The sequence below is a fragment of the Myotis myotis genome, unplaced genomic scaffold (assembly GCF_014108235.1).
Source record: "Myotis myotis isolate mMyoMyo1 unplaced genomic scaffold, mMyoMyo1.p scaffold_m19_p_1, whole genome shotgun sequence".
Lineage (NCBI taxonomy): Eukaryota > Metazoa > Chordata > Mammalia > Chiroptera > Vespertilionidae > Myotis > Myotis myotis.
Window position 1 is genome coordinate 222,486,660 of NW_023416313.1, and position 23,724 is coordinate 222,510,383.

Consider the following 23,724-nt stretch of genomic DNA (forward strand, 5'->3'; position numbering starts at 1 on the left):
GCTACCAGCCAACAGAAAACACTTTATCATTTCTTTGTAGTTTTTAGTCAGTCAAGCTAAAACTGAAAGCCTGATATTCTTCTTTGGAAGCAATCAGACAAATCACAGTAATTTATTTAATGTATCAATACACCACAGTATAATCTGTTGTTTAAAGGCCTTAAACATAATGTGCCCATCCAGATTAAGCAGGAATAATAGGATACTGGACAGAAAAGAAATAGGGATCTCTCTAAACTATGTGAATGTGCATTAAATATTAATTTTTAACAGGAGTATTACATAGGTTAACATATTTTAATTTTACTAACAGCTTAGAGTTAGCATATAGCCAAGACAATGCATTCACACACTATGAAATTATTCTAAGGATGGCTAATTTGCCTGCCATGTATTCTGTGTAAGTGGTACTAAAATAAATACATTTAGAACCTAATTGTATCTTCTTAAAATTTGTATTCCACGTGGATCATCCAGCCAATATTTAGAAAGCAGGAGCAGAAGTTCAGCCACAGATGAACTAAGTTTACGCTGAAGGGGAATAAATTATGATGAAGCCCAACGCCAAACTTTGGAAATTTAACATTTATTTTGCAGAGAAAGGTACTTGTACTTCAATTATAATAATGGCCAGATTATTTTTCCTTTCTTCCAACTGCCCCTTTGTTCTCTCTCCAAAGGGTCTTCAAAAGAAATGCATACCTCTCTCTTCAAAGAATGTTTGGAAAACGTAGGTATAAAAGGACTTTTAATTTTTAGAAAGACAAATTATTACTTGAGTTATTTCCCCCATTAAAGCCTTTTAAGACATACATTTCCTATCACTGACCAATATTTAATACTGACATGATTATTAGTCTTCTCATTTTGTACTACTAGAAGTACAAGACCAGACAAACCACAGCACTCCTGAATCAATCTGCCAAGAACATTTTGAAAGAAACATAAAGAGACTCTGAAAAAGTATAAAAATGTATTGCAAAGAAACAGTCAAAAATACATTAATGCATAGTATTATTCACCATAACTCCAGGAAATGCAATTTAGAGGTCACTGATGACCAAGATGTCAGGAATATTATTCATAACCCCAAACTATAAAAACCACCAAACTGCAAGAAACTGGTTTGTGGGCAAAATATAGAGGAAATATAAATTTGAAAGACAATTTTGTGACAGAAGAGGAAGAAAATAAAGATATGTTTAAAAATAACAACTACATTTTCTTTCCCCAGACTTCAATTTCCACAAATAAAAATGCTACACAATTCTGGAGAGCTGTAATCCAAAGATTAAAAAGTGACAAACACCTTTCCACCGAAGGCAGTGGTCACAAAATGGACTTTGTAACTGGTAAATCTATAAACAGCTTTAAATAAAACAGTCACTAAAAATACATACTAATATCTTAATTCTATGTTATACTTTCACGTATACCATAAGTATATAACAAATGTTACCATAAAAGATTTTACTATTCAAATGTTCTAAAAACAACTTGATATTGAAATTTAGTTCTATTAAGACATGTAAACAGACTCCAACTGAGCTGATCAAACAGTTCCCAACAAGGTTCACAGGCAATGTGGTACAGTACTAGAATGAGAATGGAACATGGCACCCAGGGTTGAATTAAGGCCCAATCTACAACTTAGCACCCTTAGTTCTTTGGACAAGTAACTACTTTGAGCCTCAATTTAACCAACTTTAAGGAGAACTAATGTCTCCTCCAATGCTGTTATTTTGCTAACTGTAAACTGAGACTGTGCAATTACTTAAAAGGTGCTGAATATTCAAAACAATAAACAGAATAACAGACATGCGTCCATCCCACCAGAGAAATAGCTAATAATCCAAATGGACTCATTTTGCCTGTGAGTCGTCTTTATAAACTTGCCTACATGCAAGTGAAGGTGAAATTTAATTGTAATGTTAATTTAAAGATGGCTTAGCTACCGAAGAATGTAATGTTCTAATGAATCAAAGATTTTAAAGATTATATATAAAGTCAAGAAGCTTTTGCCTAAGCAACGGTGGGAGTTATGAGGACTAGAACTGAATCTATATATATAAAAGCCAAGCGACCGAAACAACAGAACGACCAGAACAACCAGTCGCTATGACGCGTACTGCAGCAGCCAACTGGCCCGATCAGGGCCCCGACCGGCCCCCGCACCCTGATCGGGAGTGGGGCCGGACCCCAACCATGCACCAATTCGTGCACTGGGCCGGGCCTCTAGTAGGTTCATAAATGTACTCAACTCGAATACCTTCCCTCCCAACTTTTCCATGAAAAAGCATAAACTGAAAACATGCTTAAAGTAAAAATACCACAGTTTAAAACCATAACTAATATTCATTAAGCAGCAAACAATTCATTACACATCTCCAAATCCTAAAACCTGTGAATCAAAATTTCTCACTTAGCCTAGCCAGAGTGGCTCAGTGGTTGAACATCGACCTAGGAACTAAGAGATAATATAAATTTGAAAGACAGATTTATATTTATTCTCTTAAATAAAGAAAAAATGTCTTTAAATCATGTGTCCTTTCCTCCACACTATGTTAAAAAACCACCAGAGCCCTAACCAATTTGGCTCAGTGGATAGAGTGTCGGCCTGCGGACTGAAGGGTCCCAGGTTCGATTCCGGTCAAGGGCACGTACCTGGGTTGCGGGCACATCCCCAGCAGGGGGTGTGCAGGAGGCAGCTGACTGATGTTTCTCTCTCATCGATGTTTCTAACTATCTCTCTCCCTTCCTCTCTGTGAAAAATCAATAAAATATATTTAAAAAAAAAAAAAACCACCAGAGCTGCTGCACTGACACCACCACTAAAAATAGCAGCTTGAGGCAGTTGTTAGCTGTTACTATACAGCAGTAATTCTCAAACTTTCTGGTCTTAGGATGATTTTATAACTTTTAAAATTTACTGAGGACCCCAAAGAGCTTTTGTGCCGGGAGCCGGTCCATGCTTGCTGTTTCAAGGGACCTGGCATATATGGCATACTGTTCTTAATATGTTTGCTCACCTTCTTGGCACTATGTGTTTTAACCAAGGTCTCCTCTCTGAGAAAGGTTGTTTCCCCAGGTAGGGATTTTCCCCTGAAGTTAGGGAGGGAATAAAACCTCTTAACTAAGTGCCAGGTGGGTAATTAATCACTTTAACTATGAACAATCGTGCTTAAGCTACATAATCTTTATTCCCTGGAATGGAGATAAGAAACGCCCTAACCTTTGTAATAGAGATTGATAGGATTGAATCAACTGGTATAAATACAGTTGTAACAAGACAGCAAGTCTCAGAACTTAGAACACAGAACTTAGAACACAGAACTTAGAATACAGAACTAGGAGAGACGGAACCTAGGCACAGAACCTACACAGAACGTTCTCTAGAGACAGAAGAACTTCGCTGGAGAGAACATGGCAAAAGATCCTGGACTGAACCTGACTACAGAAATTGGCAAGAGAACCTGACTAGAACCTGGTGACTGAACCTGGCTGGAGAACCTGGACAGAACCTGGCTGGAGAACCTAGCGAGGGAAAATGGCTACAGAACCTGGCTGGAGATCCTAACCAGAACTTCGCTGGAGATCCAGACCAGAACTTGGCTGGAGATCCTGGCTAGAGATCCTGGCGAGGCTGCTGATCAACTGAACGCTGTCTCCGTGTCCTTCCTTCTTCGCCGACTCCGTCTACACCTTTGGGGACCCCTGGACCCGCTGGGGTTGGACCCCGGCACTTTTGTTTATATGGATTTTGTCTCCCTGTATTTACTGCATTGGAAATGATAAACTGGGAAATTTCTTTAATGTTTACTCATTTAAGTAACAAGAAATCCATCACATCCTATCTAATAAAGAGGGAATATGCTAATTGACCCTCACACCATTGCAAACATGGCGGCACCCACAGCCAACAAGGAGGGAATATGCTAATTGACTGTCATGCCTTCAAGGATGGCAATGCTCAGCCCCCTCAGCCCCACCGGGGGCGCCTGTGTCCTGGGTCCCCCAGTCCTCTCAGCCCCACAGCCTCCCAGGGCCGGCCCGAGGAGCAGACGAGCCTTGGCTGTCGACTGCCCAGCCGCCCAAGGCCGGCCCGAGGCGCAGGTAACCAGGGCCGGCTGAGGCTTGCACTGCCAGCAGTGGCAGCAGCAGAGGTGTGATGGGGGTATCGCCTTCCCCTGACCACCAGGTCACCTCCCACCCCTGAGGGCTCCTGGACTGTGAGAGGGGGCAGGCCAGGCTGAGGGCCCCCCCTTCCCGTGCATGAATTTTCATGCACCGGGCCTCTAGTGTTAACATAAATAACTTAAAAAAAAAAAATAACTGCTTCCCAAAACAAAAATTGTTAGAAGCATGACACTGTTTTACATTTTGCAAATCTCTTTAATTCTGGCTTAACCAGAGACAGCTGGATTCCCTTATTTGTTTCTGCATTCAATCCCTTTCAATAAGCTGTTTTTATAGCTACGTATGAAGAAAACCTGTCATCATCCATTATAACTGGAGAAGAGTATTTTAGTAACCTTTCAAATAATTGTGGATAGTCTTCTTGGATACTACACCAAAACTCCACAAGTGATTATTTCATTCATATTATAGTATGAAAGCTGAAACCAGATCAATAAACCCTTTGTACTTTGTTGCATTAAAATCCATTGGTCTACCTTGCACTTTGAATGTACCTTTTACTCACAAGTGATTTTATTATACCACTAGAGGCCAGTGCACAAGAACTGTGCAATGGGGTAGGGGGTCCCTCAGCCTGGCCTGTGCCCTCTCCCAGTCCGGGACCCCACAGCAGACATCCCTCTCGCAGTCCGGGACCCCTCGCTCCTTACCTCCCACCTGCAATGGAGGCGAGAGAAGCTCCCGCCACCACTGCTGTGCTTGCCAGCCATGAACCCGACTTCTGGCTGAGCGGCAGTCCCCCTGTGGGAGCACACTGACCACGAGGGGGCAGCTCCTGCATTGAGCATCTGCCCCCTGGTGGTCAGTGAGAGTTATAGCGACTGGTCGATTTGCATATTATGCTTTTATTATATCGGCCTGGTGCACAAAAATTTGTGCACTCTGGGGGGTGGGGGGGGGAGGATCCCCTCAGCCCAGCCTGTGCCCTCTCACAGTCTGGGACCCCTCAGGGGATGACCACCTACTGGCTTAGGCCCGCTCCCCGGGGGATTGGGCCTAAGATGGCAATCAGACATCCCTCTGGCAGCCCAGCAGCCCTCGGGGGATGTCCACTTGCCAGCGGGGAGCAGGCCTAAACTGCAGTCGGGCATCCTTAGCGCTGGCTTGTGGCTGAGCAGAGCTCCTCCCATGTGAGAGTGCCCTGACCACCAGAGGGCAGCTCCTGCATTGAGCGTCTGCCCCCTGGTGGTCAGTGTGTATCATAGTGACCAGTCATTCGCAGTCATTCTGCTGTTAGGGTCAGTTTCCATATTACCCTTTTACTATATAGGGTAGAGGCCCGGTGCACGGGTGGGGGCCGGCTGGTTGGCCCTGAAGGGTGTCCCAGATCAGGGTGGGGGTCCCTCTTGGGTGCCTGGCCAGCCTGGATGAGGGGATGATGGCTGTTTGCAGCCGGTCGCACCCCCTTCAGGGTGGGGGTCCCCACTGGGGTGCCTGGCCAGTCTGGGTGAGGGGCTGAGGGCCATTTTTAGGCTGGCGGGTGACTGAAGCTCCCAACCTCTCCTTTTCTTTTTTTTTTTTTATTCTGGGATTTATTTACCTTCTATGGCTGTCACTGGAACTGAGAGCCGGCTCCAGCTCTGAGACCTCGGCTGCTGAAAGCAGGTATCTGGGTTTGTTTGGCTTCTATAATTGAAACACTGTTGCAGCTCCAGCTCTGAGGCCCAGCTGGCTGAAAGCAGTTTTCTGGGGTTTGTTTAGCTTCTATAACTGCAACATTGTTTCTTAGAGTGCAGCTCAGAGGCTGGCAGTGGCAGGCAGGGAACCTTGGCTTCCTCCATCACTGAAGCAAGCAAGCCTCCTGTTCGCTTCAGCTGCCTGGCTGCTAGCCGCCATCTTGGTTGGCAGTTAATTTGCATATCGCCCAGATTAGCCAATGGGAAGCGTAGCAGAGGTACGGTTAATTACCCTTTTTGTCTTTTATTAGATAGGATGATTGGTGATTTGGAATATGTGGGCTCACTGAATTATACATATCTTCCAGATGCTGACACATTATTACACACTATCCAAAAAACTATACAAATTAATATCACCACTAATCAAATTAGAAACATGTTTAATTGTTGAGAGGCTATCAAGCATTACAATGGCATAACCACGCTTTCCAAAATTCTAATTTTGGCTTGAAAGCTCAAATTTTATCACTGACCACAAATACTACGTTATATTCCTTAAAGAGGCAGGCTCACTTCATTTTCAAGTAAATGTTAGTCAAGTATGACTATCCACGGTACATCACTTGTTTTTTTTTAGGTAAAAATAGAGCTTCATAAGAAAAGCACTAGTTTAGTGCTTCACAAATCACACAATCATACATGTGTCCTTCTCAAAACAGCCATTCTACTTTTTAGAAACAGCTTTATGTGTAATTCCCATTTTATCACAGAATGTTTATAAGATATTCAAAGATCAACATTTAATAAAACTAACATTACTGATTCATCAAGGACTTTTAATAAACTTGTATACGGTGAAGAAATACAATGACTACGACCACAATGCTAACTCTGCCTTGATTCTTCCTAAGCCCTGAATAGTATTAGCCATCATTTCTTTTGCACCATTGGTGCAAGAGTCAGTAGAGTATAAAATCATACCTCAGTACTGTTATGAAAATAGTTTGGATTTTATGTACTCCTTGAAAGGATCTCAGGAACTCCCACACCCCAAGGCTTCCACAGGTCACTCCGTGAACCACTGCTATAAACAATATTAGTATCCACCAACATGTCCCAGTTCCAACTGATGACCACATCAAACTACTCCAATCCCTTTTGGTGACAGCCCCACAAATATTTGTGAGAAAAGTTATTATAGCCCCCAAGTCTCTTGCTAAATATCAGCAATCGGAATATAGTTTCCATCAGGACATTATACTCTATATTAATGCAGTGGTTCTCAACAAAAAGATTTTGCCCCAGAGTACATATGGCAACATCTAGTCTTTTTTTGGTTATCACTACTAGGAAGATGGGAAGGTGGGGCTGCTGAAACCTAGCAGGTAGAGGGGCAGGAATGCTGTCATACACTCTACAATACACAGGACAGCCCCATGAGAGATTATACAGCCCAAAATGTGAGAAACTCCATTAATGAACCTCATTACCATCAAAACTGTTGGAAGCTTTCATCACCATGGCTCTTAAATCATATGAACCTTTCAAAATTATATATGCAATTACGTATGATTTTTAGACAAAATATGGGCTTGTTCACAACTTCAATAATTTATTTTGATTTGGTCCAGTCTGACAGCTCACCTACGGTCTGTGCCTCAACCCTACCCACCCACCCAAATTTGACAGGACAGGCATACCCAAAATTAAAGTCAAAGTCAAACCTAATATAGCCTAGAAATCACAATTCAAAACTGCAAAGGAACAAAAATTAAAGACAGCTGACACCAAAACATGAAAAACAAAGCAAATTAATGAGGGAAAGGGTCTATCTAACTAGGCAGATTTGGTCTTTTGTTGTACACTTTGGGTTAAAAATGAGAGGGCTAGCTAATGAAAAATTTGCCATATCGTTGACATTTCAAGAAGCACACTGGAAAGACAATAACCCGGTATAAATTTGCTGTCTTGACTCTGTCTTCCATTTTATACATTTGAACTACTGTCTAAGAATTTGAAGCACCTAGATTTTCAAAGGAAATGTACACATCCCTCCTCAAAGAAAGTTTGGGAAAAGTAGGTATAAATCGACTTTCGCTTTCTAGAAAGACAATTACTTGAGCTATTTCCTCATTGAAGTCTTTTAATGCATACATTTCCCATCACTGATCCATTTTTAAATACAGCCAAGATTACCAGAAAGAGAAGTCCCTTTTCAAAAGCAGCAACAAAATGTGAGCTAACACAAAGAAGTCACATGGCATCACTGCACACATTTAGGTTTATTGTAATAGCTGCTGAACGGGAAAAGGCCACAAAAATCTTGCTCGGACAGGGTTCTCCTTCCTAGTGCCTCTTTTCCCCGTTCTATGAAAGGATGAATCAATTAGGAATCCTGCAGATTCTAAGATCTTAGGTCTGTATATTTAATTAAACTAACAAATATTCTCATTACAGAAATATGTTGCTAAGCCTCTTGACAAAATGACAGGCGCGTGTGAAAAAAAGGAGTATGAAATTCCTTTTGAAACGATTGTGTAAAAAGCAGATGTCTTTAAAGCCTCAAAGTTAGAGCCTCACCTGTAAGAGACACACACACACATACACGGATATATCTACACTCACATACAGGGTGAGGGGACAGCAGATTCACAGTTGTTTGTATGGAACACAATAGTTAATAAATAATAATACAAAAATAAACTGTTTCTCATACAACCCTAAGCCAACTTTTGCCCCCACCGTATCTAAATGAAACTGTAAAGCTATCGTCGATAGGTGCAAAAAAAGAAACTGTCTTTACTTAAAAAACAAAAACCTGATGTGCTACAATAGGTGTCTAGAAACCATTATTTTGCATTTAAGTAAAAATTCCAGTGTCAAGGACATACCTCGTTTTGGAGCTACAAAGAAACCACCTCCTTCCCTCCCCCGTCTGACAGGGGCACTCCACTCTGAAATGCAGTCTCACTAGTTAGGCCTCAACGCGGTGTATAAACGCAGAAAACAAGCTGCATGTAACCTGTCTATCCCAACGACGATCTCTAAAATGACATCGCCTCCTTTCAGTGAGAAAGGGGAAACTTTCTAAGTGTGAAATGCAGGCCTAGGGAGATTCCAAGGCACCAAGGGGACGGCTGCAGGTCGACAATCGGAAAAACACAAAGTATCGGGAAGAGGTGGCGGCAGGACGTATGTTGCAATTCGCGTGCAAATCCCATCAAAACAAACCGGGGCGAGCGAGCGACGCGGAAGCTGGCGCGTGTCGGAGGGCACCCCGGCCGGCGGGGGAGGAGGGGTTCGAACCGCGGGGCTCCACGCTCCAAGCCGGGCTTTGAACCAGCGCTGCAGCAGCCTCCGACGTGGAAGGGGGTTCATGCTGGGGCCCGGCTTGGGCATCCGGGACGCGCGGAGAGAGGCCGGGCGCAGGAGCAGCAAAATGCTCCGGGAGGCGCGCGCAGACCCGCGGGGAGCAGGGCCCCCCCTTCCCCGCCGGACCCCGCTCGGGTTGTGTTTGGGTCCGGGGGCCGCGGCGGGGAAGCGGGAGTAGCGGAGCTGGGTTCCCGGCTCTCCCGGAAGGGGAAGGCCCCGGCCCGCCGGCGACCGAGGCCAGGAAGGGGTGGGGGAAGTGGGGCCCGAGCACCAGGGGAAGTGCGGCAGCGGGCGGGTGAGGAAACAGGAAGCACCCCAGTCCCGCCGACCTCCCCCCGCGGGGCGAGGGCCCGGCCCGCGCGCCACTCTCCCCTCCGGCCCCGACGCCCCCAAGGCCCCGCCAGCATGCGAAAGGAAACAGAACACAAATGACTTACAACGGCATCGTCTCCTGCGCCGGCACCGCCCAGTCACTTCCCCCCCGCAACCGCCGCCGCTGCCGCCCTGGGCATGATCCACTGAGGCGGGAGGGAGGGGGGGGCCTGCCGCAGCCCAGGGTCCAACCCCACTCCCGCACCCGCTCCCGCCGCTTTAAGCGCTTCTCCTCCTTCCCCCTCGTCCTAACATGGCGCCCGAGCGCTACCACAGCAACGTTCTAGAACCGCTGACGCCGCCACGCACGCCGGGCGCGCGCCTGCGCAGTGGCCACCCGGTGCCGCGAAGCCTCACGGGAAAGGTAGTTCGTGAGGCGGCGGACGGCCGGGCAATTTCCGCCGCAATTAGCATATTCCCACACGCCTCCGCGAGGAGTGCGGTGCGTCTGAGGGAGCGCGAGGTCCGTCCAGCGGGGATGCTCCCGTGGCCGACGCGGGCGACGCGGCCCGGACGGCGCGAGGAAGGGCTCGGAGAGACCCCGGGACCGCGAGGGGCCGCTTCCGGCGCATTGTGAGGTCCCGCGGTTCTCGTCGCCTGAGGTCGCGGCGCCGATGGGGGCGCTTGGAGGGGAGCGAGGCGCCCACGGGTGCCCCGAGCGAGCGCGGGGCGCAGGACGCGGTCTCGTGGGTGGGTGCCTTGGGGTTGCAACGCGTTACCCAACGGCTTCCTACTGCTATGCAGAGTGAGACTCGGCCTCATCCCTGTGGAAAGTGGTCGTGCGGAGTGGGGTGCAGAGGTGTCTGGGGGACCCACCTTCTAGCCGGAAGTCCCGGGAGCTGGCGCTGGTCGGCTCTTCCGCCCACGGATGCCCCTGGGCGGGCTCCTGAGAAGTGTTTGTTGAATGAAGAAGTTCGCAGGGCAGGGCAGGGACCGCCCCGTCGGTAACGGGAGCTCATTGCACCCCGCAACCAGCGACGGAACCCACGGGGCAGGCTGTCGCTCGGGACAACATCGGGTGGCGGCGACCGTCGGCCTTTTAAGCGGGTCTTGGAGCTGTGGCGGGTGGATCTCTCCTGCCAAATCCGCTCAGTTTCCCCGAGGGAGGCTGTGCGACCCGGCCCTAGCCTCTCCCTAGGGTGGGGCCTGGAGCCTTCTCTCCCGCCCCCAGCAAGAGGGTGAGGAACGCAGCTTCACTCGGATCTGCCTCCCATCTTCACGCAGGTGAGTGCAAGGGCGGGGCAGGCAGGAGCCAGAGGCAGTGAAGTTGAAATTTTAAATTCCTTGCCCCCCAGAACAGTGGTTCTCAACCTTCTGGCCCTTTAAATACAGTTCCTCATGTGGTGACCCAACCATAAAATCATTTTCGTTGTTACTTCATAACTGTAATGTCGCTACTGTTATGAATCGTCATGTAAATACCTGATCTGCAGGATGGTCTTAGGCGACCCCAGTGAAAGGGTCATTCGACTGTCAAAGAGGTCGCGACCCACAGGTTGAGAACCGCTGCCCCAGAAGCTCCAGTGGGGCTAGCGTGTGGGGACTGCCCGCTCCGTGGGAAAATGCAGAGTCCAAACCGCCATCCACTGTGACCGCTTGGGGCTCTGGCGCGCTCGGCTGGAGGAAGGGACGTAACCGCCAAGCTCACGGATTTCCGCGATCTTGGTACGAACAAAGGAGTGTGAGCTGCCTCACTGATGGCATTTCATCTCGTTTCGGATGTGCGGCATTAGAGACAGCATCGGGAACGTTCATTTCACCGGTTCCTTTGCACATTTTTTTTTTTAAGTGTGGCTACCAGGGAATGTTACATTGTGTGTGCGGCCGTCATTTCCGCCGAACAGCGCTGCCTGGAGGCAGGCCTGGATCGGGTTCCCACGTCTGCTTGCTCCTTACCCTCTTGTCACCAAGGCGGCCTGGCTTGAGGACCCAAGAGCAGACCTGCCCTTAAAAAGTTTGAAAGTCTGAGATCCAGAGAAACCAATAAAATATGAAGGCGGTGGCCTTAAAGCTTGCTCATAAAGATGGCACCAATGATGGGCTTTTTGAGTTCAAGAATGGGACCTTCGTGAGCTCAGGGCTGTCCTCTGCCGGGCATCTCAGCGGAAAGGAGAGATGGACATCAGCCTGGAGCTGCCCCGCACCCCGTTGGTGTCAGCCTTCCCTAGGCTGCTGCAGCCAGGCAGCACAACTGAAGAAAATTTGTAACTTGCTTGCTCAAGACGATTAAAGGGAACTATCTTTGCTGATGGAGTTAAGGTGGATTTTACATAGGAGGTGACTTTAGAAATGTCCTGATAGGAGAGTTAAGACTTGCCCTGGATGGTTTGGCTCAGTGGATAGAGCGTTGGCCAGCGAACCAAAGGGTCCCGGGTTCGATTCTGGTTGCAGGCTCCTCCCCGGCCCGAGCCCTGGTCAGGACAAGTGCAGGAGGCAACCAATTGATGTGTTTCCTTCACATCGATATTTCTCTCTGTCTTTCCCTCTCTTCCACTCTCCCTAAAAATCAATGGAAAAATATCCTATGGAGGTCACAGTTCGATTCCCAGTCAGGGCACATGCCTGGGTTGCAAGCTCGATCCCCCAATAAGGGGCTTGCAGGAGGCAGCCAATCAATCGTTCTCTCTCATCATTGATGTTTCTATCTATCCCTCTCCCTTCCTCTCTGAAATCAATAAAAATATATTTTAAAATAATTTAAAAATAAAAGTACTTTTTTTAAAAAGATGACAACAGAAAGGGGAAGGAAAAGAAATCTTGATAGAAAACAATATTTGATTACTAGATGAGCATATCAGGTAGAGGGAAAAATTAAAAAGCAAAAAGGTACTAAGTTGGGGTTATTTTCCACTATGAAAAAATACAGTGAATATCTCTGACCCACGTAGACCTTAAATTCTGAGGGTTTGGGGCAAATAATAATCCCGTAATCAGGGGTGGGGATTACAGGTTGTGATTAAGAACCATGAAAGAGAGAAATTAGGTGTTAGGATTACAGGGAGGTCAACTTTAGAAAGAGTGGCCAGACAAGGCCTCTTGCAAGTGCTGACCTTTGAGCTGAGAGGCCTGAGGCCATTCTGAGAGATTTGAATTTTCTCTCTAGCTGGAGAAGCCATTGAAAATTTAAAACTGAACAAGATTACATTTATATGTTTTGAAAAATCAAAAGAGTAGGCAATGGCCCTGACTGGTTTGGTTCAGTGGATAGAGCGTCGTCCTGCGGACTGAAGGGTCCCAGGTTTGATTCCGGTCAAGGGCATGTACCTTGGTTGCGGGCATATCCCCAGTGGTGGGTGTGCCAGGAGGCAGCTGATCGATGTTTCTCTCTCATTGATGTTTCTAATTCTCTACCCTTCTCCCTTCCTCTCTGTAAAAAATCAATAAAATACATTAAAGAAAAAAAAAAAAAAAAGTAGGGAATGAATTTGAACTAGGAGAGATTTTCAAGTTGAAGAACCTTGCCGGGGTTCAGGCAAAAGATGATGACACTTGAAATAAAGGAGTAAAGGAACCAGGTTGAGAGATTTAGGCAGGGTCCTTAATCCTGGTTGTGGGAGGTGATGGAGTGGGAGAAGACAAACATTATTAGAAAGGTTCTAGCCCTGACTGGTTTGGCTCAGTGGATGGAGCGTCAGCCTGCGGACTGAAGGGTCCCGGGTTCGATTCCGGTCAAGGGTATGTACCTTGGTTGCAGGCACATCCCCAGTAGGGGGTGTGCAGGAGGCAGCTGATAGATGCGTCTCTCTCATCAATGTTTCTAACTCTCTTTCCCTCTCCCTTCATCTCTGTAAAAAATCAATAAAATATATTTTAAATAAAAAATTAAAAAAAGAGCCAAAACCAGTTTGACTCAGTGGATGGAGAGTCGGCCTGCAGACTAAAGGGTCCCAGGTTCGATTCCGGTCAAGAGCATGTACCTGGGTTGCGGGCACATCCCCAGCGGGGGATGCGCAGGAGGCAGCTGATCGATGTTTCTAACTCTCTATCTCTCTCCCTTCCTCTCTGTAGAAAAGTCAATAAAATATATAAAAATAAATAAAAATAAAAGAAAGGTTCTAGGGAGGGTGACAGAATGAATGGAGCTACCCAGTCACTGCAATCTATCTATATATATTTAAGAGGCTAATATGCAAAGTGTCCCCTCAGGAGTTTGATCACTTGCTATGATATGTGCTGATGACCAGGGTGTGGCTTGGAATGAAGGAAGGCCCCAGCCAGCAGCTGGAAGGCCCCGATTGGCCCTGATCACCCACCAGGCCTAGGGACCTACCTGTGCATGAATTTCATGCACCAGGCCTCTAGTGCAACTAAAATTTCACACAATGAGCTAGGTGTTCACACATCCCCAACTTTTAGGACCCAAGTTTAAGGATAAAACTTGAGCCAAGGAAAGTGGAGAGTAAGATAATGCCCATTATCAGTCTGTGGTTAAGCCGGTGAAGCCTTGCGGTGCCTGTTCTCAGAGCCCCTACCCATTCCCTCCAGCTGCTTCCTGTCTCCACTCCACTGCCTGCCCTTCACCCCCGCCCTCACCCACCCCAGCGCCGTTTCTACCAGCTGCTCAGAAGGGGAAAGATGTTTTCAACCATCATCTTAAGTTTCATTCCGATGGCAATGTCATACACAGAGGGAAGAATTCTTAAACTGGTTCTCAGGTTCACAGTGCATTTGAATCCAAAAAAAGCACCAAAATGTTCTTGGGGGCAGAACCTCTTCACATACTGGGAGCGACCTGGCTTGTGCCTCAGTGTCACTTAAGAGATACTGGGTGAGATGGAGATTCTCTCCCCAGTAATGAAGCACAGTGACTCATTTGGCTATTTACTGGTGCACACTTTATAAAAAAGTTTAGTTAAAAACCAGATTTGTGAGTCACCTAAGTAAAAATAACATTAGCATTTTCACTGAGTGAGTGCTGCTACTCTTAAGCAGTCTTTTCTTTAAATTCTTATTCTCCTTTCAGATGTGTGTTTGTCTTGAAGAATGTGCCTCCCAACATTTGCATGGAAGAGAAGAGAACCACAATAGCATGTGGATGAGAGCCTGCCCCGAACCTGTGCCTCCTCTAGTTTCTGCCTCTCAGTCAACAGCACAGTAACCAGGCCAAAGCACCGATCAGTCTCTGTGACTCCTTCCTTCCCCTCACTACCCACAGCCAATCTATCATTGAGTCCCATTGATGCCACCTCCAACATCTGTCTGAAATCCATTCCCTTCTCTCCACCTCCTCTGCCACCACCCCAGTCTCAGCCACTGTCTTCTCTTAGACCATTGCCGTACGCTCGGTACCCCTCCCACTTCCCCTCATGCTTTTCTCCAGACCATTCTCCATATAGTAGCTGCTCCAGATTTATCCCCCCCCCCCCCCCCCCAGAATTAAACCCAAATGTCATGGCTTCCTGTTGCTCTTAGAATAAAACCAAGCTTAACAATGGCTTACAAGACCCTGCATAATCTGGCTCTTAATTCTCTCTCCAGCCTCATCTCAAACTCTTCCCCTTTCCTGGCTGTGCTACAGCCCTCCTGGCCTCCTGGCCTCCTGTTTTTTTCCCTAAAGTATTTTAATTTCAGAGAGGAAGGGAGAGGGAGAGAGAACAGAAACATCTACGATGAGAGAGAACCATGGATAGGCTGCCTCCTGCATACCCCAACCGGGGATTGAGCCCACAACCCAGGCATATGCCCCGACCGGGAATCAAACCACAACCTCCTGGCTCACAGGTTGACACTCGACCACTGAGCCACACCAGCTGGGCCTGGCCTCTCTTCTTTTCCTTCCACATGAAAAGCTCCTTTCTGCCTCTGGGCCTCCACACTGTTCCAGTCTGCGGTACTGCCTCGTTCAATGGCTGACTCATTTTCCAATGAGTCAGAAGCTCAATGTCACCTTCCTCATACAGGCCTTCCAGACCACTTATCTAATCTTTGTTTATTTGCATTATACTGGTAGTCCTTATCACATAACCAGAACTTTCTGTTTAATTTTTAAAAATTATTTATTCTGTCGTTCTCACTAAAATATAACCTCCATGAAAGCAGAGACCCTGATTATCTACACTAATAAAAGACAAACATGCAAATTGACCATACCTTCGCTACGTCTTAAGCCATGCCCACTAGTCAATCAGAGTGACTATCTGCAAATTAACCCAGCCAAGATGGCGGCTGGCAGCCACGGAGCTGGAGCAAGCAGGAGGCTTGGTTGCCCCAATGATGGAGGAAGCCAAACTTCCTGCTTGCCGCGGCAGGCTCTGAGCTCCACTCAAAGCAACAAAGTTTCAATTATAGAAGGTAAATAAACCCCAGATACCTGCTTTCACCTGGCCATGGCCACGGAGCTGGAGTGAGCAGGAGGCTTCCCTCCTATCTGCCTGGCCGGCTCTGAGCTCCTCTCAAGGCTACAAAGTTTCAATTATAGAAGGTAAATAAATTTATAATCCCATTGTCCCCTCATCCCCCCAGTCTTGCCCTCACCCTCACCCCCTGTTGTCTGTGTCCATCGATTATGCTTATAGAGCCTGTAACCTTTTGTACATTACAGGGGATCATCAAGAAAGTGAAAAGACAAGCCACAAAATGGTAGAAAATATTTACAAGTCATTTATCTGATAAGGATCTTATATCCGGAATATATAAAGAACTCTTACCCAGCCCTTGTGACTCAGCGGTTGAGCATGGACCCATGAACCAGGAGGTCACAGTTTGACTCCCGGTCAGGGCACATACCTGAGTTTCGGGCTCCATCCCCAGTAGGGAGCATGCAGGAGGCAGCCTATTGATGATTCTCTCAACATTAATGTTTCTATCGCTCTCTCCCTCTCTCTGAAATCAATAGAGACATATTTTTTTGTAAAAAAAAAAACTCTTATTACTCAATAACAAAGGATCAACAGCCCAAATAAAAATTGAGCAAAGGACTTGAATATACATTTCTCCAGAGAAGATGTACAAGTGGCCAGCAAGCACATGCAATGATGCTTAGTCACAACATGATACACACTCCATTACCATTAACTGCACACGTACACACACACACACACACACACACACACACACACACCACTGTTGATACGGATGCAGAGAAATTAGAATCCTCAGATACTGCTGCTGGGAATGTAAAATGATGCGGTCCTGTGGAAAACGGTTTGGCAGTTCCTCAGTAAGTCGAATGTAGAGTGGCCATATGACAGCAATTTTACTCCTAGATTCCTGCCCAGGAGAATTAACAACAGGTGTCCAAACAAGAACTTGTACAGAAATGTCCATAGCAGCTGTATGTACAATATTTAAAGGTGGAAACAGCCCAGATGTCCATCAAGAAGTGAATGATTAAACTGAGTGTGGTAGGTCCATCCCAATGGAATACTATTCAGCCGTAAGAAGGAATGAAGCACTGACACCTGCTCGGCCTGGCTGGACCTGGAAGAGAAGCAGACCTGGAAGGCACAGTGTGTATGATTCTGTTTATATAAAGTATTCAGAATAGAGAAATCCATAGAGACAGACTGCAGATCAGTGGCTGCTAGGACAGGGATGGGGAACATCGGCCTGCGGGCCATATAAGGCCCATGAGATCCTTTGGTCTGGCCCTGCCAGGGCATTAGGTGTGAATTAATTAAATTTTTGACCAAACATAGCAGGCTAATTTTTTTAAAATATATATTTTTATTGATTTCAGAGAGGAAAGGAGAGAGAGAGAGAGAAACATCAATGATGAGAGAGAATCATTGATCAGCTGCCTCCTGCATGCCCCACACTGAGGATCAAGCCCACAACCCGGGCATGTGCCCTTGACTGGAATTGAACCTGGGACCCTTCAGTCCGCAGGCTGATGCTCTATCCACGGAGCCAAACCAGCCAGGGCCAGGCTAATTTTTTAAGTTGATAGTTTTGTATGGCCCGTGAATGATGTTATAAATACCCAAATGGCCTTTGGCAGAAAAAAGGTTCCCTAACCCTGTGCTGGGAGCTGAGGCAAAGAAATAATGGGGACATGGTTTCCATTTGGCGTGAGGAAAAGGTTCCGGAACTAGATCGTGGTGGTGAGTGAACAACACTGAGCGTGCTTAGTGTCACTGAGCTGCACACTGTAACATGGTTACAATCATACATTTTATGTTCTGTGTATTTATCACAATAAAAAAATAGCGCGGTTATATTCAGATTACATTATCTAAAGGGATGAAATAGATATAGCGTTAAAATCAACCTAAACAAACTTCTCCCTCGGTGAAGTTCTGGGAAGTACAGGGCCTTTAGGGCAGGAGGAGCCCAGAGGGTGATTGCTCATGCCTGTGTTGTACAGTCAGTTTGTTAAAAATATTTGCCCATTTTCTGGTGACCACAGATACTAGAATTATTCGTTCTGTTACACGAGTGTTTCTGCCCAGAGGTTCCTAGGGCTCTCGGACTCACTGGCTGGGGCCCTGACCCTGAACTCAGACAGCAGCCTTGCGGAAGCCCAGCCCCTCTGTCTCCCTGGGACTCACAAAGCATCCACGTCCTCACTTCTTTCCGTGTCCGGCGCCACAGGCACTTGGGCCACAGCACATTGTGTAATCCCATTAGCCTACATGTTCAAAGAGTAGATGGTCTGACGCTCCCCACACTACCGATCACTGCAAACATTAGTGTGCAGACTGCGGAGACTAGGACTGAACTCTCAGATCGCTGTGTGTCCCGTGAGCTCTGCACAGATACCTTACCAAATGCACCCTTCACATGTCATTGTAATGAAGTCGCCGCTCATTGCCATGTCGCATTTCCTAATGATTTTACTTAATAAAATATTTGCTTGCAGGGCGGGGGAGGGGGGGAAGAGAATTTTCCAAAAACTGGGAAAGCATATTTTAAAACAAGTTTTCAAATTGCAATGTCCATGACAATGTCAGAGTCCTCTCCAGCTCTGCGCAGGGCTGTGGCTCGAGGTCCTCCAGCGTCACAGCGTTGCGGGATTGTGCTTGAAGAGGTACTCTGCCTACACGGGGGAGAAAGAATAGAGGCGGGTCGGCAATGAGAAGGCACTTCAAGATACTTGTGGGCCACATATTTGTACTATTAATGTGCACAATTTAAAAACAAAAGGGTACAAACCTCTTACTTTCAAATGAGTAATAAAACTCTTCTTATAGCTAAGTGCAACGAGCCAGCCAGAGAAAGACAAATACATTATTTCATTTATAGGTGGAATCTGACGAACAAAATAAACAAAATAGGAACAGACTCATAGGTAGAGAACAGACTGACAGCTGCTAGAAGGGAGGGGGCTTGGGAGGCTGGGTGAAAAAGGGGAAGGGATTAAGGGAAAATAGTAACTTATAGACACAGACAACAGTATGGTGATTACAGGAGGGGGAGGGGTGGGGGTAGTCGAGGGGACGGGGATAAATGGTGACAGAGGAGACTTGCCTTTGGGTGGTGAACACACAAGGCAGTACACAGATGATGCGTTATAGAACTGGACTCCTGAAACCTGTATAATTTTACTAACTAATGTTACTCCAATACATTGAATAAAAAAAAATTTTTTAATCTTATTATAAACTGTGAAGGCATTAGAGCAGCGGTTCTCAACCTGTGGGTTGCGACCCCTTTGGCAGTTGAACGACCCTTTCACAGGGGTCGCCTAAGACCATCCTGCATATCAGATATTTACATGGCGATTCATAACAGTAGCAACATTACAGTTATGAAGTAGCAACGAAAATAATTTTATGGTTGGGTCACAACATGAGGAACTGTATTTAAAGGGCCAGAAGGTTGAGAACCACTGCATTAGAGGCTATTTCCCAAATGCCAGACACACAATTTCTCTATGTCAGCTGGCTTCCCATTTAGATTCAGGTATATTTTATTTTCAAATTGATATTAAAGAAACAACAATCGCTTTTCGGCCTTTTGGCTAAGATCAAGTGTAGAAACAAACACCCTCAGTCTCTTACCAGAAAATCCACAGGATCCTCTGGTCTGACCTTGCAACACTCGTTCAGACCCTGCATGAGCGTTGGCATAACGTAGGTCATTAGGTAGTTCCTCAGGGGAGCAGACTGAGCCTCGAGTAATTCGGTTTCTTCCCTTTTCACTTCTTCTAGCCGTCTATTCTACAAGTAGAACACGGGGGGGAGGGGGGGGAGAGTCAGAAAAGGGAGAACTCTTTCACACGACTCACCCCCAAAATGCATCAGAACTAGAGCGTGCTAGAAATGGTCGCCGCGATATTATAAAGATTGCCTTTCCAACCAGCAGAGAATAGACAGAAAGGGTGGTATAACCATGGGCTAGTCTTTTAGGAAATAGTAAGCTGGATCCCTACCTCACTTCTTAAACAGAAATCATTTCTAGCTGTCTAGATGAAGAAAAGAAGGGAGGAGAGAGAGGCGGGGAGAGAGAGAGGGAGGAAGGGAGGGAGGGAGGGAAGGAGGGAGGGCCATAGAAGTGATAACAGATCTAGAAGGCATTGGTCTGGTGGACATGTGCTATTCCTTGCTCAGCATACAGCCACCCTCCCCTGGGAAAAATAATTCCATATTTCCTTTGAAAAATCTTCCTTCTCAGCCTAGTGGTTTAGATGGGACGCAAGCCCATCCATCCAGCCCCCCTCCTGTCCATGGGCCACATCAGGAAGAACCCAAGGGTGACACCGACAACGACGAGGGAGCAGAGAGAGGGATGCGAGGTCCTTGGTGCCTTCTGAGCCACTGTACCAAGCCTGGCCTGAAGCCAGCCTGCCCTGGGCTTTCCTGTTATGTGAATCCAGCACCTTTCTCTATTGCCAAGACATTTTCAATGGACTTTTCTGTCCCCTGCAAGCTAAGGAATCCTAACTGATCTTTTTTAAAAGAGAACTTTCCCAGAAAGATAGAAAACCCAGGAATCAAAATGGGAGAAGACTGATGGATTTGACTGCATATAAACATAAATATTGTTTCATATGTTTTTTAATATATTGATTTCAGAGAGGAGGGGAGAGGGAGATAGAAACATCAATGATGATGGCTGGGGGGTTCAATTGGGGAAAAAGGAGACATGTAAAACTTTAGACAAAAAGAAATTATAAAAATAAATAAGAAATAAGAAAAGAAACATCAATGATGAGAGAGAATCATTGATCGGCGGCTTCCTGCGTACCCCACACTGGGGATCGAGCTCATAACCCAGGCATGTGCCTTGACCGGGAATCAAACCGTGACCTCCTGGTTCATAGGTTGAAGCTCAACCACTGAGCCACCTCAGCCGTAAATATTTTATGACCAGAAGAAACATCATACATGATATTGAAAGATAAAGGACGGATGAGCTGAGAAAGAACTATTTGCATTATATTATAAAAAGCTTAGATCTGATGGGAGAGCACACTGTTTGCCAGGCAACAGTTTGCATGTTTGCACACACATTAACTCTTCAGTCACCACCGCGACCCTATGAAGCAGGTGCTATCACCACCCTCATCTCCCACATGGAGAGGCCAGGACACAGAGTGACTGGCGCAGGGCCACGGACCTCCAGAGAGTGGAGCCGGGTCCGGACAACGTGGGCTAACGGTGTCTCCTGGGCCATTCCTGTTTCTCTCACACAACCTGACCAGGAGTGGTTCTTGCAAAATAATAAGAAAAAGACACACAGCTCCAGCATGGGCGGGGACAGCGTGCGGCATAAGAGGGAATGTGACGTCCTAACGCAGGAAAAGTCGGTAAGCTGGTGATCGGAGGCATGAACACTGACACAGTGAGATCAGTTTTTGTTTATCAGAGTGGTGTGTGTGCGCAGAATCGAGAAAGCAGGGTTGGAGGCCAGGGCACATACAAGAATCAACTGATGGCCCGGCCAGCGTGGCTCAGTGGTTGAGCATCGACCTATGAACCAGGAGGTCACAGTTTGATTCCTGGTCAGGGCACATGCCCGGGCTGCGGGCTCATCCCCAGTAGGGGGCGTGCAGGAGGCAGTGAATCAAATGATTCTCTCTCCTCATTGAACCTGCAACCTTGGTGTATCGGGACAATGCTCCAGCCTGAGCTACCCGGCCAGGGCAGGGGTTGAAGTTTTAAATATGGCTCATGTCCAGGAAAGGCCTCCTTGGAAAGATGACTTTGAATAAAGATTTTTTAAAAGGCGAGGAACTGTGTCACGCGGGTGGCGCATGTTTAGATGCGCTGGGAAATCTTAGAAGCAGCCGGGTCCCCAAGGACCTTGGGGGCCACGGTAGGAGTCTGGACTTTTGTCTCAGGTGATGGTGAGCCCGAGAAGAGGGAGCGGAGCGTGGCCGTGAGCACCTGCACCTCAGGAGGCTGCCTGCAGGGATTGGAGACACACAGGCTGCGGAGCTGAGGAGACCAGGGGGAAGGCACAGCCCACAACCCAGGTGAGACACGCTGACCCCTGAGGAGCCGAGAGCTGCGGGCTCCGAGCTACTGTAAGGGCAGCGTAGGTGAGAGTGGGGGATGGGGACGGTGGAATGAGGCTGACACCCAGCGCCGGGGGGGTAAATGGAGGGAAGTCGACTGAAACCACAAGGTCGCCGCGCAGCAGCACGTTACAGGGGCAGCATGTGTGTTGCTAGCACGGCTGGCGATGGCTCGTTATTGTTGTCGTTGTGATTTATACTGAGCAGAAGACTATGGCATCGTTTTACACATGACTAATAAACTAACAAACAAAACTGGTTTGGGGATTTCTGTGACATTTCTCTATTAGCAGGATTGGAAGTGCACTGGCCTAAATGGCTTTGCCAGGGGCCCCCTCCACAGGTTCCCGTGCACACACACATACAAGCCTGCACAGGAATGCACACACATACACACACACACAAGCCTGCACACATACAAGCCTGCACACACACAAGCCTGCACACACACAAGCCTGCATACATGCATCTGCACACACACAAGCCTGCACACGCATAAGCCTGCACACACAAGCCTGCATACATGCATCTGCACACACACAAGCCTGCACATGCATACATTCACACAAGACTGCACACACATACAAGCCTGCACACACACACACAAGCCTGCATACACACACACACACAAGCCTGCATGCACACACACACTCACCCACTCCTCCCAGCGAGCAATCTTCTCGGCCATCTCCATGGCTTCCTTGTGCTCCCGCTCCGCTTCCACCATCGCCTCCCTGGCCATGCGCTCCTCAGCAACCTTGCGCTCCTCTTCGGCCTTTTCCTCATCCGTTAAACCATAATTCCGAGGCTCCCCAATCTCTTTGATGAGCCGTTTGATAGTGAGTCTGTTGTGAGGGTCTTCAATCTTCCCTACATCTTTAAACACCAGGAGAGAGGGAGCCATCAACACATCCTGGCATTCGGGGCCCACCTACAGTGCGTTCTGAGACCATAGTCGGGAAAATTTGCCACCCGTAAACTTGTGGGGGTCCGTTATGTAAGTTTCCACCTGCGGTTTCCTTTTCTAGTTGCCAGCACAGGTCAGACTTTCTCGTCTCACTGGCCGATATCAGACCGGCCCTGGGAAACGGAGGGAGGAAGCCTGCACCCCTGTCTGCCTCTGACAGACCCCGTGGATTTAAGCGGACGGACGGACGGATGGATGGATGGGTGGGGGGGGGGGGCGGTTCTCCAGCCCTGGAAGCATCCAGGCAAAGACGGGGAGCCCTCGGTTGGGGTTCCCACCGAAGGAAGCCCTACATTTGCTGGAGGCCGGTCTGGGTGACCTCCAGGTTTCCTTTGCTTTCTGTTTCTGAGAATTCTCTCCGGACATGTTTTTAATTGATTTTAAAAATTAAACCACTTTAGTTAGCCTACTTGAGGAGGAAAGAAGTCCAAACTGCAGTGTGCCTGACGCATGTCGCTATCAGGACCAAGAAAAAAAAGAGAGAGAAAGGCTTGTTGGTAACGAGTTCCCCCGAGTCACCCCGCAGTCCATCCTCAGCCCTCTCTTGGGTGTTCTTGGGAGGTGTCTGCACAGAAGGGTGTGCCGTGGACGCATTCACTACTCAGCCCTCCACACCTTCCTCCCGGGGACCCCCCACCCTGCCCCCAAGTACACCACGGTGATGGCCCCTCCCCCACCCCCTGGTTACACACTGTCACTTTGACCTAGACGAGAGGCACCCCGGTGCTGACACAGGAAGAGGGGCGGAACAGGCACAGTTTGTCAGTTAGTGGGTACAAACAAACCGAGAAAGAAAA

General features: G+C 47.4%; 2 protein-coding genes across 12 annotated transcripts in view; both read right to left on the reverse strand.

Moving 5' to 3' along the window:
- The window catches only part of PAPOLA (poly(A) polymerase alpha), a 62,002-nt gene extending 51,334 nt beyond the window's left edge, over positions 1-10,668 (reverse strand). For 5 of the 11 annotated variants that reach the window (XM_036317614.1, XM_036317515.1, XM_036317533.1 and 2 more), the window contains exon 1: positions 10,377-10,663. In XM_036317614.1, the coding sequence (XP_036173507.1) occupies positions 10,377-10,519 (143 nt within the window). In that variant the 5' untranslated portion in view covers positions 10,520-10,663. Of the gene's footprint in view, positions 1-9,625; positions 9,789-10,376 lie in introns of those variants that run through there. The other 6 variants (XM_036317580.1, XM_036317524.1, XM_036317571.1 and 3 more) reach the window with 4 other exon arrangements.
- A 7,654-nt stretch (positions 10,669-18,322) lies between these two features.
- Positions 18,323-23,724, reverse strand: part of AK7 (adenylate kinase 7) — a 39,409-nt gene continuing 34,007 nt past the window's right edge. Inside the window, exons 16-18 of the mRNA XM_036317625.1 lie at positions 22,616-22,836; positions 19,502-19,660; positions 18,323-18,537 (exon numbers count right to left, since the gene is read on the reverse strand). Of these exons, the coding sequence (XP_036173518.1) occupies positions 18,499-18,537; positions 19,502-19,660; positions 22,616-22,836 (419 nt within the window). The 3' untranslated portion in view covers positions 18,323-18,498. The remainder of the gene's footprint in view (positions 18,538-19,501; positions 19,661-22,615; positions 22,837-23,724) is intronic.